The sequence below is a fragment of the Lygodium microphyllum genome, unplaced genomic scaffold, assembly GCF_053477565.2.
Source record: "Lygodium microphyllum isolate KBCC unplaced genomic scaffold, Lygodium_microphyllum_v1.1.10 scaffold_151, whole genome shotgun sequence".
In the NCBI taxonomy this organism is placed as follows: Eukaryota; Viridiplantae; Streptophyta; class Polypodiopsida; order Schizaeales; family Lygodiaceae; genus Lygodium; species Lygodium microphyllum.
Window position 1 is genome coordinate 61,333 of NW_028229634.1, and position 16,542 is coordinate 77,874.

Here is a 16,542-nt window from a genome sequence, read left to right on the forward strand (position 1 = left end):
TTCCTCTTGTGGATTAGTAAGTGCTTTAGGAGGTTGCACTCACAAAATTGTGGATACATGTATCTCAAGAACTACCTGCTTGGTCACTAGCTTGTCAATTTGTATCTCTACAAGTATCTTGGTCCTTGACCTAGATCTGCGTTTGGGTCTCTTTCTCTTTCTCTTGGATTTTGATGAACCTTGGGCTATGGTTAGTGGAGGTGGCTTTATAAGTTGTTTTGGCAACCAAATCTATTAATTTCTCGCATAAAACCCTTGAGCACACGTAGCAACACTTTGGGAACCCATCGCGGCTTTATGCTAGCTCTTCAATGACACTTTCAATTACATGCCCTAGGTCTCCTATTCCTTCTAGATGAATTTCTCTTCCTAATAGCTTGAGAAGCTATTTCCATGGTCCTAGCCACCTTGGGCTTTACTTTGGTGCCAAGGGGATTCACGCTAAGTGGTTCTCTCTTGTCCTCATGCGCCTTGAGTAGCTCCTTCAGAACTCTTTGGCCATCCACACTAGGTTTTTGATCTAACTCTAAGACAGGTTGCTTGCTGGTCCTTGGAAAATAAACAAGGTCCCCTTTGCTAAAAGCAACGACAATCTCAACTTTTGGTAAACACTTGCATTTTTTTTCTCACTTGTCCTTTTTTTTTCTTCCAACGTGTTTTTTTTTGTATCATTCTCTTTTTTTTTTGTGTGTGCTTTTCTTCTACTCTCCTTCTGGAATAATACAATGTCAAATAAGTTGGCTAGTAGCCTTACAAAATCAAAGTGGAAGTATAAGAGATCTAAAGGTTGACTAAGAATAATAGACTTGGCTCAAAGAATGGAATTGTGCACCGAAGTGTACACATGGAAGTGGAAGATTGAGCCTTGAACCTTGAAAGCGCCTTGCCTCATTGTTGATATAGAGTTGGTGAAGAAGAACTAGATGAAGACTTGTAGTATTGATGAAGTAAGCATGGTGGCCCCTTAAGAAGTAGATGACCATTGTAGGTTGTTGTGGTCAAGGGATGTGATGGATGAAGAAATTGGGATATCAGTATTGATGGTACTCAAATGTCTTTGTCTTTGTCTTTGTTAGAGTCTCTCAGACGATCTGGTTGTGTGTTTGTGTGTGTAGAGAGAGAGAGAGAGAGAGAGAGAGAGAGAGAGAGAGAGAGAGAGAGAGAGAGAGAGAGAGACCACCGAAAGGACTCCTTGAAGATAATACAACTTGTAGGAAAGGAGAATTATTAACGTTGAGCAAGTGAATTTGAAAAAGAGAGAGAGAAAGAAAAAGAAGAGTTACTACTTGCTATTTTAGCAAAGAGCGGTGTTTGAATCTACCATGCAAGTTGGATTTTTTAAAGCATTGGAAAAATAAATTTTAAAAATAAAGTGATATTTTCTCGTGAAGACTATGTATTGGCTTCTCGAGAATGTGAAAATAAGAGAGAGTACAGATATATAAATCTATACTATTAGTTAACGAGAGGTGGGGAGTGGGTGCCACGTGGCAGCCCCCCACCTCCCCCACAAGAAAAAAAAAGAGAATGCGGGGGCAGGTGCCACGCATCCAGCACCCGCCCTCGCCCGCAAAAATCGCGCCCGCCCGGGCGAGTTTAGGCGCGGAGTGCCTAGCATAGATGAAAGATGTTATAATGAAACATATTGCAATGAGTGGGAATTCCTCCAACTGGCATTGATCAACACATATGAGTTACATTTCAAATATCGAAGAAGGTTCATTGGAGAATAAGACTGATAGCTTGTGGAATTGCAGGCTTATGGATATTTATCACCTGACAACTGGTGTGTGATCGGTAGCTGGGGCTGTTGCAATCTGGAGTGTGAGAGAGAGGCAAAAGGCTCTGCAGCAGTGGGAATGTTGGCCTGCTATCCGCAGGTAGCAGCTCAAACTTCATCTCCCTCAATCTCAGGATCATCATCATTACCACCGCCAACTAATCAATGGTGGGACAACAACACAGGATGCAGGGTATTAAGGAATCATGGCCTGCAGAAAACAGAGCTCCCTCTTGCTGTGCACGAACCCCGTGTCACTGACAAGGACGATGACAGTGCTCGACAGTGGATGTTTCTTAGCCCTGAAGATGATGGGTTGCCCTCTGTTGACCACCTTGCATCCATCTTACGCAGGTGCAAACTGGACAGGACCCACCCTTCTGCACTGTTGCAGCTGCACAGTTCCATGTGTTGCTATGGGCTGGATGCCATTCCATCCCTCAGTAGCCTCCTCACCTTCGTTTTTGCAAATGCCAGGTGCATACCCCATGCCCAGCAGCTCTTTCAACGCTCAACCTCCCGGGACGAGATGGCCTGGAATTCTCTCATTGCAGGTTATGTTCGATGTGGGGATGCACATCGTGCTTTTCTCCTGTATGAACAGATTCAACATGATGATTCTGTCCTTACAAATGCATCCACTTTTGTTTCCTTACTTAAGGTCTGTGCTGAGCTCAAGGACCTGGAAACGGGCCGCAGGATACACTCTCACATTGCTAGAAGGGATCTAGTGGGCAAAAATGCATTTATTGGCAGCACCTTGATTGGTTTGTATGCAAAATGTGGTTCTCTTGGAGAAGCACAAGAGGTATTTGACAAGCTTCCTCTTCGAGATGCAGTCTCCTGGACCACGCTGATTGCAGGATACTATCAACAGGGATATTACAAAGAAGTTCTCAATTATTATGATCAAATGCAAGTTGAGGGAGTTTCCCCCGATGCCATCACCTTTACTTGGAGCTTGAAAGCTTGTGGAAGATTAGGAGCCATAGGCAAGAGTCAAGAGATACATGCTGAGATTTTAAGGCAAGGGTTGCTTGAAAAAGATGCCTTTCTTGGAAGTACCCTTGTAAATGTGTATGCAAAGTGTGGCCGCCTTGATAGAGTGCAGGAGGTGTTTGACAGGCTTCCTGTTCGTGATGTAGTCGCGTGGACAGCACTTATTGCAGGATATGTCCAGCAAGGCCAGAGTGAAAAAGCACTCATCTGCTTTGACAGGATGCAAGATGAGGGCATCTCACCAGATGCTATAACTTTGGTCTGGATTTTGAGAGCATGTGGAAGCATTGGAAACACAACTAAGGGGCAAGAGATACATACTGAAGTTTTACGAAATGGGTTGCTAAAAAGAGATGTTTGTATAGGCCCTGAGCTGGTTGACATGTATGCAAAGTGTGGCCTGCTCGAGAAAGCACAAGAAGTCTCTGATGACCTTCCATCAAGAAATGTAATGTCATGGACTGCACTTATCTCAGGGTATATGCAATATGGATACAGTCAGGAAGCAGTTAACTGTTTCAACCAAATGCGACTTGAGGGAATTTCTCCAAATACTGCGACGTACATTTCTTGCTTGAAAGCTTGCGGTTCTCTAGGGGCCATAGATAAAGGCCATGAATTACATAATGAGATTGCTAGAAGAGGGCTGTCGGAAACAGATCATCTTGTAGGCACTGCAGTGGTTCATATGTACTGCAAGTGTGGCTCACTCGATAGAGCGCAGGAAGTTTTTAACAAGCTCCCATTCCGGGACATCATTTCCTGGAATTCACTCATTACAGGATATGCTGAACACGGGTATGGTGAGGAAGCATTGAACTGCTTTGAACTTATGCAACGTGAGGATGTCTCGCCAGATGCTTTCACCTATTCATCTATCTTCAAAGCATGTAGCAGCATAGGAGCCACTGACAAGGGCCAAGAAATACATGCTCAGATGGCTATGAAAGGGTTTATGGAAAGAGATCTTGTTGTTGGCACTGCATTGGTTGACATGTATTCCACATTTGGCATACTCGAAAAAGCTCAGGAAGTGTTTGACAAGCTGCCTGTTCGAGATGTAGTCTTGTGGAATGCATTAATAAGTGGTTATGCAGAACATGGCCCTGGTGAGGAAGCTTTGAAGTGCTTAGAACAAATGCGGTTGGAAGGTGTCCAGCCAGATATCATTACAATTGTTTGCAGCCTGAAAGCTTGTGCTAGCATAGGTGCCATAGAGAGGGGTCAAGAAATTCACGCTGACATTGCCAGAAATGTGGAATTGGAATCAGATCCCATTGTCGGTACTGCATTGGTTGATATGTATGCCAAATGTGGCTTATTTGATAAAGCACATGAGTTGTTTGACAAAGTTTCTAAACGGGATGTAGTGTCATGGAATGCACTAATTGCAGGACATGCCCAGGTTGGAGAGACTGAAGATGTTTTCCAACTCCTTGAAAAAATGTTAGGTGAAGATATACAGCCAAACCTGTCTACATTCAAGAGTGTGCTAAAGGCATGCACTCACACAGGTTTAACCAATAAGGGGCAGATGTACTTTGACAGCATGATAGATGACTATGGCATCATTCCCAGTTTAGAGCACTACACATGCATGGTGGATCTACTTGGCCGTGCAGGCCAACTAGAGAAGGCAATCTCTATGATACTGAAGATGCCAATCTGTGCTGATCTCGTGTTGTGGCATATTGTATTGGCAGCTTGCCAAAAGTGGAGAAATGTGCAGCTTGGAAGAACAGCATTTGAACATGCAGTGCAGCTAGATGAAACAGATCCCTCAATATATGTCTCTATGGCAAACATCTACTCTGATGCTGGTATGCAGGAGGATGCACACAAAATTGAGGCTATGAGATTGGAAAAAACATGTAAAAAATAATTCATGGAGAATGATGCAACAGAATCATGGCCTTTTATAGTTGGCAGAAACAAATTTACGGTGGCAATATTCAAGCTCTGTTGATGTTTGCGCCTTCAGAAAGGGAGGAAAGCATATGCATCAGAGTCAAAGATACAGGGTTCATGTTTCAAAGACTGCAATTGGCTGACAAGGGTTAACACTGAACATGTTGAATGAGAGGAATGCTATATACGTGATGCTACTTCTTCCTTGGTTGGGGATGAACGGAGTAGTTCAGATTGCACACCAGCAAAGAGTACATGCAAGTTGTGCAGCTTGGTTCCATTTGGTTGGTGGAGTGTAATTGTCATGTGGAGGAAGAGTGTTTGGTCCCTGTTTCCCCTTGATATTCTGAAGGCATCTCAAACAGCCGTTACATACTGGAAGGTTTTAACAGACTTGAAGCATCCATTTGTGATGACAAACCATCATAGTGGCCAATCTTTCAGTTAAATGGCTTGTAAATATGCTCGTTCACAAGTGCAAAATGTCAGAACTCAACTGAATATTCCAAGTAAAGCTTTATGATGCTTATTTGAAGCTTTGCAATTTCGATATCAGGAAAGCTTTAAATATGCACATTGTAGGGTAGCCATCCCAGATTATGTGGTGGGCTAAAACAGAGAAAAATGGAGGCTGCTAAAAGTGATTTCTGAAATGAAGTTTCAGTACAAATAGGTCTTTTCCTTAGACTTGCAGTTGTAAACATTCTTTCAGCAATCGCACTTCCAATCGGTTCTGGCGTAATATTGAACATGGTAAATGGAAAGGAAATCAGCAAGTTGTGGGTTAAGGAAGCCACTTCAAACACCATAATTAGAACCGTGTCCTTTTCTCTCTTTGCAGAAGTGAACCATTACTGGCAGCCTGGCAATTTTATCTTGGGGTTCATGTGTTTACAATATGAGAACACCTATGGCCTTTTGTGAAATGGTGGAAGAATAGTTATCTTTACATCCTGTGAATTTCTGCTGCTAAACAGAAGGAGAGGGTGAAGTGTGACTGTAATATTGAGGAAATTTGACTGGATGATGGATGTTTTCTTTCAATTCTCCTGTATCAAACTCTATTGCACCTCAAATAGCTATTATTTACTGGAAGAGCCAACAGACTTACTACAGATATTGTCACGTGCTCAAAGTCTATGTAACATCAACTCTACTCTTTCAGAAGCTTAGCATGTTGAGCCACCAAATATTGCCTTTACATTATCCTGTTTTTCTGGCATTTTTCAGCTTGTTGAAATACCCCCAAATAGGTATTTTAGTCATTTTGTATGACACTCAAAGACAGTTATACGACACACAAGATTTCTTCTGGCTCCAATAGTTCTATAAAATGGACTCGGTGTGCTTGCCACTCTTATCCGATGTATTCATTTGCCTGCCCTTTGCATCCACCGCTGTCACCATCATGATTCACCACATCAGCTGCCAATCTATTGCTGTTTACAGGTACCTTGTTTTAGTTGCCATGACCTGGTTACCAGCGTCTACATCACTCATCTACTTCAGGTGACCTGTCCTGCTGCTGGTTTGAGCTCATCCACAGCCAAGTAACTTGTTTTGCAGCATCCGCTACCTGATTCCCAGCCAGGTGTCATGATCCTGATCTATGTTTCATCATCACCTGCTGCGTTTTCATGCAGCAACAAGCTGTGACCTGTTTTCTACCTGGCGACTCCATCCAGCCCTATGGTTTGATCAGGGACAGCAGCATCTTCATAAGATTTGGTGGTTACTTATGCCCTTGGGATTGGTACATGGAGAAAGACACTGTCAGAGGCTCTCCCTCAGCCTGCTGCTCCCATGAAAGTTAGTGATTGTTGAACATCTGTGCTGTTTGAGCATCATATTGTATCATCTTTTTCATTCATTCATGATTCAACATTCATCCGTTCATCAATTTTCACTCTTCTTCCTTTTTTTTGTGTTTTGTATTTTTTTATCTGAGTTATTATGTTTTAATTGTGTTCATACATTCTGCATTTTCTCAGTGCAAACCCTAACATATCTTGACATGGTATCGGAGTTGGTGCTTTGCTGAAGAGTATCCTATAGCTACCGTGAAGGCTTGGTTTGTGTGAGTGACATAAGTGACATGTAAACCAATTCACAATGGCTGAGCCACCTTTTTCTCGGGAACCTGTCATGCCTTCTCAGGGACATGAATTCATAGAATACAATACTCCTTTGTCTTCAATGTACAATCCAACATGAGCTATGGATCAGTCACACTCTACTGGTGAGCCCAGCCACCTTTCCGCTCAGGGAGGACATACCACATTTGAGATGAGTGATAAATCCTCATCTTTATTACAGCTAGGTACAGTATCAAGTTTATTTAACCCTTTTGATTTGTATGAATCGAAACCCTTCTTTGTGTTAGAGTGAAGCAATGCGGAAGCGTATGGATCAAGACAAAGGGTGAACAGAGAGAGAGAGAGAGAGAGAGAGAGAGAGAGAGAGAGAGTGTTAAACACAGAAAATCTGCAGTGAAGAATGCTGTATAAGGATGCAGAAATATACACAGGTGCAGAGTTGCGTATGTCTCCACCTCGAAGATCTATCCTTGTCAGCCCTGAGGGCAGTCTCCACGGCTTGTAGCTTGAAATCTATGAAAACAACTTTTGGAGATTGCTGAAATCAAGGCCAAGAAAAATGCAAAAAATAATGCAGGTCGCTGATTGGATAGCAGTTGTCTGACCTGCACTGTCCAACTGCAGCAAACTTGGCTGACTATGCCATGTGGCACTTGTGCTCCTTGCCGCCTGCTGTACGGATAGATTGCCACGTGGACTGCCTGGAGAAACTGCTACGAAACTGCTCAGATCTGAATTTATGTCCAAGGAATGCCAATCTCTAACACCCCCTTTCAGATCCTGGACATGGTAGAAGGCTAAGGGATCCCGACTGCTGTCGAAGTAAAGCTTGGGGAAGTGCCTTGGTAAACAAATTTGCAAGATTGTCCTCTATCTTGCAATAGACCAAGGAAATGGTCTCATCTAGGATCTTCTCATGAATGAAATGGTATTGGATCTCAATATGCTTCTTCCGAGTATGAAACACAGGATTCTTGACCAAGGCCATGAACTCTCATTGTCGCATTGCAAAACAGTAAGACCTGTTTGTGGGCTGGCAAGCTCCTCCAGGAGCTTGCGAAGCCACACTGTCTCACATGTAGTAGAAGACGCCGCTCGATACTCTGTCTTAGTTGAAGAGAGGGCAATCGTGGGTTGCTTCTTGCTAGCACCCAAGATAAAACAATAACCTGTCGTGGACCTCCAATGATCCACATCACCAGCCCAATTGGAATCATTCCATCCTGTAAGTACCAAGTCTATAGTACTTGTACCAATGGGATAATAGATTCCAAGATTAGGAGTCTTTTGTAGAAACTGCAAAATCCTCTGAACAGCCTACCAATGCATCATCTCTCTCTGTTAATTGATGGAGGTCTGGGTATCAAGCGGCCCACTCTCTCTTATTCTGGGGTGATTTTGTTCATATCCCCTTTCTTTGCTCTTTGTTTCTCTCAGAGGACCCCAAAACAAACCCTACAAAATAGGGCACTTATGCAGCATGCTTTTGTTAAATCGGATGCTTCCTCCTTCTTGGTGTCTCTTCTTTTGTGTCTCTCTTCTTGATGCACGAGATGAATGATGCTGATGCCGATGCATTTATGAAAGTCGCTATTGCTGCTGCTGTTGTTGTTGCCACAGGTCGACAGGCAATTGATGGTGGTATCTCTCCCTAGACATCATCCCATGCTCCAATAGACCCGACGATGAAGCGATTGGGGTTGATTCTTTCTGCCACCTCAGCATGGCCCAACCCCAGTGCCTCATCATTATTCTCCCTTCTTCTTTTTCTTCTCTTCATCCCCCATCGCAAGGCTGAAGATGCAGGTAGGAAAATGAAAAGGTGAAAGGGCCAAGAGATGGAGTAGTGAAGGGCAAGGGGCATGGGACAAGGAGAAGGGGGAGGGAGATAGGAAGGGGCTTCTTGTGGCAACCCCTTGCATGCGTGCGCCCTTCTATTCTTCTTCTTCATATTCTACTTCCTCTCCTCTACTATTGTATTTCCACCAGCATCTTCTACGCCTAATATTGCACTTGCAATACTTCGTGCAATACTCATGTCTGATTCATTTTCTGTCTCCTATCCAGGTCCCAGGCATATAGTTTTGCTTCTCAGGATAGCAATTTGGGCACGACATTCCCTCTTCTTCTTCTTCCACTTTTGCTTGCCATGAATTTTAGTGTTGTTGCCTTTTCACTATTGGGGTAGCTGCATGGAGAAGAGGAAGATGAGAAAGATACTAAAATACTATATGATTGAATAGAAGTCTCATTGTCATACCTTCTCTCTGCCATCCATGACATCCCTACAAATTTAATGGAAACAAGCCATGGATGTTCTCTACATCATCCAACTCTTTCTTTATCTCTTTTCTTCTCCCTTCTTCTTTCCTTAGTAGGATACAACTCTCTCTCCTCTCAACCAACAAATTCCTAATATCAAGAAGCCATCACTCTCTCTGTTCTTCTCGCTTTTTCTGTTTTCAAGTAGGGAGCTTCATGAGAGAGAGTGATTTTGGACGGGGCAATATCGAAGAGGAGAAGAGGAGTATAGGAGGGGAAAATGAATGGTTCTTGTTTTGCTTTATCCGTAGCTCTACTTTGACCAATCAATTGTCTCTATGAATTGCTCTCACACTATTGTTCTCCTTCTTATTCTTTGTGATTGACTGTGCAAGGATGTCATCCGTGAAGAGGAAGCCACTTCTTATTTATTTTTTCTTTGAAGAAAAACCCCCCCTCCCCTTTTTTGAGATCTGTCTCCTCTTCCTCCTTTATTGTTAAAAGAAGAATCCTCCTTCTTCTTCTTCTTCTTCTTGGCACTATGGGTGTGCAAAAAGCTTCTCATTTCAATGTTGTAGTAGCATACAATTACCCTGAAGTTGTTGAGATTAGCTTCTTCTCCAGCTGCGTACCAAAATGACAGCAACCCTCCCACAAACATAATCAACCACAAAACCAGGGACAAAGCACACAAAATCTATGTGTATGGCTCTGCCATTAATCTCAAAACTAAAAAGAAACCATAAATCTCTCTTTTAATAATAAACCAATTTGTCATCTTCATCATCTTCATCCATAGCTTCAACCATTATGCAAGAACAAAAGGGAAAAGAGGAATTCTGCACTAAAGACAAAGAGAGGAGAGAACAAAATTTTTGGCACTACCAAAAGGAAATATGTGATTAGAGAAGAAAGGGAAGGGAAAGAGGCACATAATCACTCGTGCACTCTACCCCACCTCTTCCCAAAAAGCACACTCCTTCGTATTTTATTATTTCTTTGAAACTTTGATACATTTGATATTATAAGACCTTTGGCCTTTAATTTTGAGTATTCCTACCCTTTACAAATGCATGCATAACACTTGAAAGCATACCATTGGCTTTAATAGATGTGGGCCTCCCCCCTCCCCCTTATGTGGGATATTATTTTAGCGAATTTGTAGCAATGTAAATGTTATTCCCTTTACAAAAGATGAAATTATGATATATGCATGGACATTTTTGTGACTTATTTTTATGCTTCTTTTGGTGTCATCAAGTATGCTAAACAAACACATCCTCTACAAGCTTTCTCCAAAGTTGGTGCCAAGAGACAATTCTATTTCATGCAATTGAATATTTCTATAACTAAAGAAAATCAAATATTTACTTAAAGCATCCTTATAAGTATGACAATCCTTTGTACATGCTTTGTACTATCATATCAAATGCATTTATATACAAATCCTTCACAATTTGGGAGCTTAGATATAGTAGATCTTGCACAAATGACTTTAATTTTCCAACTTCAAAAACTTTGACTACAAGTCTCACATCCCTTTCACTGTCTCCTCTATCATACAATATTTTAGAGTAGAAGTTGCTCTTACAACTAGTTTTTTGCTTACTTCATCTTTTGCTACTTAGTAGGCCACTTTCCTTTATGTTGTATCTTATCTATACTTTGTGTACATTGTATAGTGTGTGAAAGAAGAAGAAGAAATTAGCAAGAAAATGTTTTGGCCTCCATCTCTCTTGTTTGTTCTTGAGTGAGCTTTCTCTTGTGTATACAGTGTGTGTATGGCGCAGTAGCTCAAGCAAGTCCCCCCACTACGCGACTCTTGACATGGTATCACAGCAGCACCATTGAGAGAGGCTAATTTTGAAGATTGAAGTAAAGGAAAAGAAGAAAGGTTTGAGCAAGCAAGCAATGGGTAAGAAGCTATTTCATTCTTCCACTCTTTCTCTTAGATAGTGACTGTGGAGGCACCGGAAGCAGGGTAGAGTGAAAATCTCAAATTGCTGTGAGATTTGTTGTGCAAGAAGAGTACTATATATTCTATAAAATACCCTTTCAGGGCTTTCCCATAGCTTTTTTGGACATCTGAGACTATTTCAGGCCTCATTTTTAGACTGCAAGGTTACGGAAAGCAGTTTCAGGGTACATTGTGATTTCGCTGTATTGACTGAACGTGGGTGCACATATTACAAATTTTGAATCTGTAATTTTTGAGGTGTCTTTCAGGAAGAAAACATAAGGTTTATCTGCAAACAGGTTGCAGATTACATGTATTATTGAGCAATCAGTGAAAAAGGTTGCTTGGTGTATTACTGTGCACTTGTTGTGAAAGGCTGCACAAGACTAGCTTGTTATGTTGTATCTTTTTTTGTGATAATGGCAGAAAACAATGGAAATCCCATTATTGAGAAGCTCGACAAGAACAACTATCCTTCATGGAAGTTCTGTGTGACGAACTTTCTAATTGGAAAGGGCCTTTATGAGTTTGTTTCAGGTGAAGAAAAGGAGCCAAAGCTGGGTATCCCTCTGACTGTAGATGAATTAAAGGCATGGAAAGAATGGAATGCAAAAGACAAAAAGGTGATGTACTGGCTATCTTGCAGTCATTGATAATACTATGTTGGAACATATCAAGAATGCAGAAACTTTATATGCAGCTTGGACAATTTTTGAGAACATATTTTCAGTAAATACAAAGGCATGAAAGATTCAACTCAAGTAAGAGTTGAATACCTTGAAGAAATGAAAAATGTTTATCAATGAGTATGTTTTGAAGGAAGGAGCATTGCAAATGCTTTAGTAGCAATTGGTGCAATGCTTGATGATGATGATGATTTGGTTTCATCCACTTTGAGTGGCCTTAATAATGAAAAGGCATGGAAATCATTTGTTACTTCAGTATATGTACGGAAGCCATTTCCAGATTTTGATGAGCTGGTCTCTCTCATGATTACCGAAGAGATCAATATGTAGGGTGACTCGTTTGAAAGAAATGGTGAACAGGTCCAAGCATTTTACTCAAGTTCAGGAAGGGGACGTGTTAGATCCTCTTCGAGAGGTCGCAGTATGGGATGTGTTGGTGATAATTAACAAAATAGGTTCAACCAATAATTTGGTGAAATGTAGGTTTCAGGAGGCCGACGAAACTTTAGAGGTAGGGGAAGCTCTAAAGGAAGAGGTGGATGGAAAAACACAGAGGTTCTGGAAAATATGCTATTATTTGCCATTATTGTGGCAAAACAGGTCATATTGCAACCCATTGTTATGCTAAGAATGATGATATATGCAATGGTAAATTGCAGCAATGAAACTATGCATCGTCTTCACAACACAATGAAGACAAAAATGAACGTTTGTTTGTTATGCAGCATATGATGAATGGGTTATAAGAAAGGGGACACATGATGATATATGGTATGTCGATTCAGGTGCATCTTTTCATATAACCAATCATGTTGAATAGTTTGGAGAGATGCAGGACTTACAAAATACAGGTTATGTGTAGATGGATAATGATTCACGCCACCCAATTTCACACATTGGAAAGGTTCCCTTGTCCTTGCATGATGGCCAGACAAAGAATGTAACAGATGTATTACATGTACCATCAATCACAAATAATCTAGTGTATGTTGGCCAAATGGTAGAGCAGGGGTTGCAGGTCCGATTCAATGCAAAAGGTTGCTTTGTAGAAGGCTTTAATGATAAGTGCAGGTTGGTCGCAAAAGGAAGTAGAGTTGGTTGCATGTTCACTTTAGATGCTGGAATTCCTACAATGGATGCTGCTATGTATGCTAAAGGAAAAGGAGTGGTTGCAGATATTGAAATATGGCATAAACATATTGGACATGCAAATGTGTAAAGGCTGAAATTAATGCAGACCAGAGGATTGGTTATAGGGTTGCCTTCTTTTAGAGTTGCAAAATTGCATAAAGTCTGTGAAGCATGCTAGTTTGGTAAGCAGGCAAGACAATTCTTCTCACATGACAGAGAAATAAGTAGAAATATTCTTGATGTAGTGCATACAGATGTTTGAAGCCTGCACAGAATGTATCTCTTGGTGGGAGCAAATACTTTGTCACATTTATTGATGATTGTTCAAGGAAGTTATGGATATATTTCATGAAGGAAAAGAGTGATGTGTTTGAGCACTTCAAATCTTTTAAGGTAGCTGTTGAAATATAAACAAGCTTGAAAGTGAAGCGCCTAACATTAGATGGAGGGTACCTCTCTAATGAGTTTAGTGGCTTGTTGAGGACTCATGGGATAAAGAGGCAATTTACTTGCAGGTATACTCCATAGCAAAATGAGTTTGTAAAAAGAAAAAATAGGCATATTACAAAAGTTGCATGGGCATTAATGCCTGAAAAGAATATGCCATAATATTTTTTGTCTGAAGCTGTCCATACTGTTGTCTATATTATGAACATAACTCCCATAGCTGCAGTTCATGGGATGACTCTCAAAGAATACTTGACTAGCAAGAAACCCAATGTATCACACTTGAAGGGTATTTGGATGTGTTGCATATGTTCATGTGATGAGCTATGGAAGAAGCTTGATTCAAAGGCTGAAAAATGTATTTTTATTGGATACTCTTTAGAGTAGAAAGGGTATCATTGTTATAACCCTGTCAAAGGTGAGTTCAGAGTGAGTAGGGATGCTATTTTTTATGAGATGAGCAGTTGGTATGTACCTGTTGGTGATGTATTAGATGATGATAATGATCATGATAGCTATGCATAGAAAGAAAAGCAAGAATCGCGGAGTCTTAGTGGACTAGAAACATCATCTGGTACTACATCTATAGTGAGCCCTTGGTCTGGGAGACTAAGGAGTAGCCCCACATCTTTAGGTGGATCTGTAAAAGTGTTACAAGAAAAGACAAAGGAAAGAAGAAAGTGCTAGATGGTAATGATACATCTATTAGTCATTTGGGATCTGATGGAGATTCTAGTGGTACTTCAGAGAGTTTAGATGATGAGCTTGGTATTCCTATAGTCATGACACTAGGTGTACATAGAGCTTATAGTAATGTAAAGGCTCCATTGAGTGATCCAGTGGCATGTAGGTCTAGCAGGGTCAGATACCCTATTAAAAGATTTGGTTTTGAAGGTTATGCAGCTCACCATTATGCTTATATGGTGAAACTAGTTGAGGATGTTGAGCCCACATGTTTTGAGGATGTTGTTGGTCATGCTCATTGGGATGTAGCAATGGATGAGGAGATGATTGCATTAGAAGCTAGTACGACTTGCAATTTGGTACCCTTGCCTAAGGGTAAGAAAGCTATTGGCTATAAGTGGGTTTACAAAGTCAAGCATAGTGTAGATGGTTCCATTAGCAGGTATAAGGCTAGGCTGGTTGCAAAAGGCTATGCTCAAACATATGGTATAGACTATGAAGAGACATTCAATCCAGTTGCTAGGATGGCAACTATTAGATGCATGATCGCTTTGGCAGTAACCAAAGATAGGAGTTTGCAGCAAATGGATGTTAAGAATGCATTCTTGCATGGTGAATTGCAAGAAGAAGTGTATATGGAGCAACCAACAGGTTATGAGAATTTAGAGTATCCCACATATGTGTGCAGCTTAAAGAAGGCCCTTTATGGGCTGAAGCAAGCACTTAGAGCATGGTCTAACAAGATTGAAGAGTGTATTGTAAATATTGGATTTTGTATTTTTGATGCTGATCACTCACTTTATGTGAGAAAGGAAGATATAGGTTTGGTCATCATAGTCATCTATGTGGATAACTTGATTATTACAAGTGATAGTGACAATGGATTTGCTGAAGTTAAGGACTTCTTGAAGAAGAAGTTTGAGATGAAGGATTTGGGTGAGCTGAGACACTTTCTTGGTATTGAGGTGATTAGATGTGATGATGGTATATGGCTATCCCAAAGGTAGTATGGCTTGGATATGTTATCCAAGTATGGTATGACAGCATGTAAGCCTCTTTCAGTACCATTGGAGTAAAATGTGAAGCTGAGTACCAACATTGGGGATGAGATAGAAGACCCTACTATGTTTAGGAGGATAGTAGAGATTTTGATTTATATGACTATCACAAGGCTAGACTTGAGCTATGTTGTTGGCCTTGTCAGTAAGTTTATGCAGATGCCTAGAAAGCCTCATTTGAATGTAGTTAGATGTATATTGAGGTATGTGAAGTCCACCTTACATTATGACATTTTTTATGAGGCAGGTAAGGATATACAGGTCCTTGGATGCACAGATGCAGATTGGGCTGGTAGCATGTCAGACAGAAGATCTATTAGTAGATTCATGTTTTCCCTTGGTAGTGCAACAGTTACATGGAGCAGCAAAAAGCAACCTATAATTGCTTTATTGAGTACAGAGGATGAGTATAAAGGTGCTGCTATGGCAGCATGTGAGGTGGTATGGCTACAAAAGTTATTAGGTGATTTGAATGTGCAGGGAGACGGTCTAGTTGTCATTCATTGTGACAATATGAGCAGGATACAACTAGATAGGAATCTAGTGTTCCATGCTAGGACAAAACACATTGAGGTGCACTACCACTTTGTGAGAGAGAAGGTACTTGTAGGAGAGATTGACTTGGTATATGTTAGCACACAGGATCAGATAGTTGACATTTTCACAAAGGCATTGGGTGTAGAGAAGCTTTGAAAGTTCCAAAGCTTACTTGGAGTTGCAAAGATAAAGTTGAGCTTGAGGGGGAGTGTTGAGATGGCAAGCTCAACACCTGCAGACATTGATGATGGACCACCTAGCTAGATGGGTCCGCACTTTTACACTTACCATGTTGGTGGTCATTATGGTACTCACATGGCCACTGACTTATCACTTATTATATTTAGTTTGTTACACCTACCTACAATTGGCAAAAGATATAGTGGCAGTCGATTAGTGTAGTTTGTTATGCATTGTTTGACTTAATAGGCCACTTTCCTTTATGTTGTATCTTATCTATACTTTGTGTACATTGTATAGTGTGTGAAAGAAGAAGAAGAAACCAGCAAGAAAACGTTTTGGCCTCCATCTCTCTTGTTTGTTCTTGAGTGAGCTTTCTCTTGTGTATACAGTGTGTGTTTGGCGCAACAGCTCAAGCAAGTCCTCCCACCACACAATTCTTGACAGTGTATACATCCCATAGATCTACATAATCTTGCAGATTAGCCAATTGTACAAATCTTGCATTTGTTGAATTATCCATGTTGTAGAACTCTTCCTTTGGACTTTTATGTCATGTTTACCAAAGATGTTGAGAGACTTGTCATGTATTGCCAAAAGATATCAAGTCTTAGGAAAGAATAGCTTGCAAAACAAAGATTTGGATTTTCGTGGAAGAAGATGAAAAGAAAGAGAGAAGGTAACATATAGTAGTAAGAAGGAACCAATTTAACTCGAAACCCAATCTTATAATTCATAAAACATTGTATCCAAACCATATACAACATATACATTTGCATATACATCAAGTTGTAAGAGAATTACTCAATATAAACCT

The 16,542-nt window shown here is 40.8% G+C and overlaps 1 protein-coding gene across 1 annotated transcript; it reads left to right on the forward strand.

The window, feature by feature from the left end:
• Nucleotides 1–1,675: 1,675 nt before the first annotated feature.
• Nucleotides 1,676–7,344, forward strand: LOC148008405 (pentatricopeptide repeat-containing protein At2g03380, mitochondrial-like). Its single transcript, XM_087674259.1, has one exon. It carries the CDS (start codon nt 1,860–1,862, stop codon nt 4,659–4,661), a length of 2,802 nt encoding a protein of 933 aa, XP_087530385.1. The 5' UTR covers nt 1,676–1,859; the 3' UTR covers nt 4,662–7,344.
• The last annotated feature ends 9,198 nt before the right edge of the window (nt 7,345–16,542 follow it).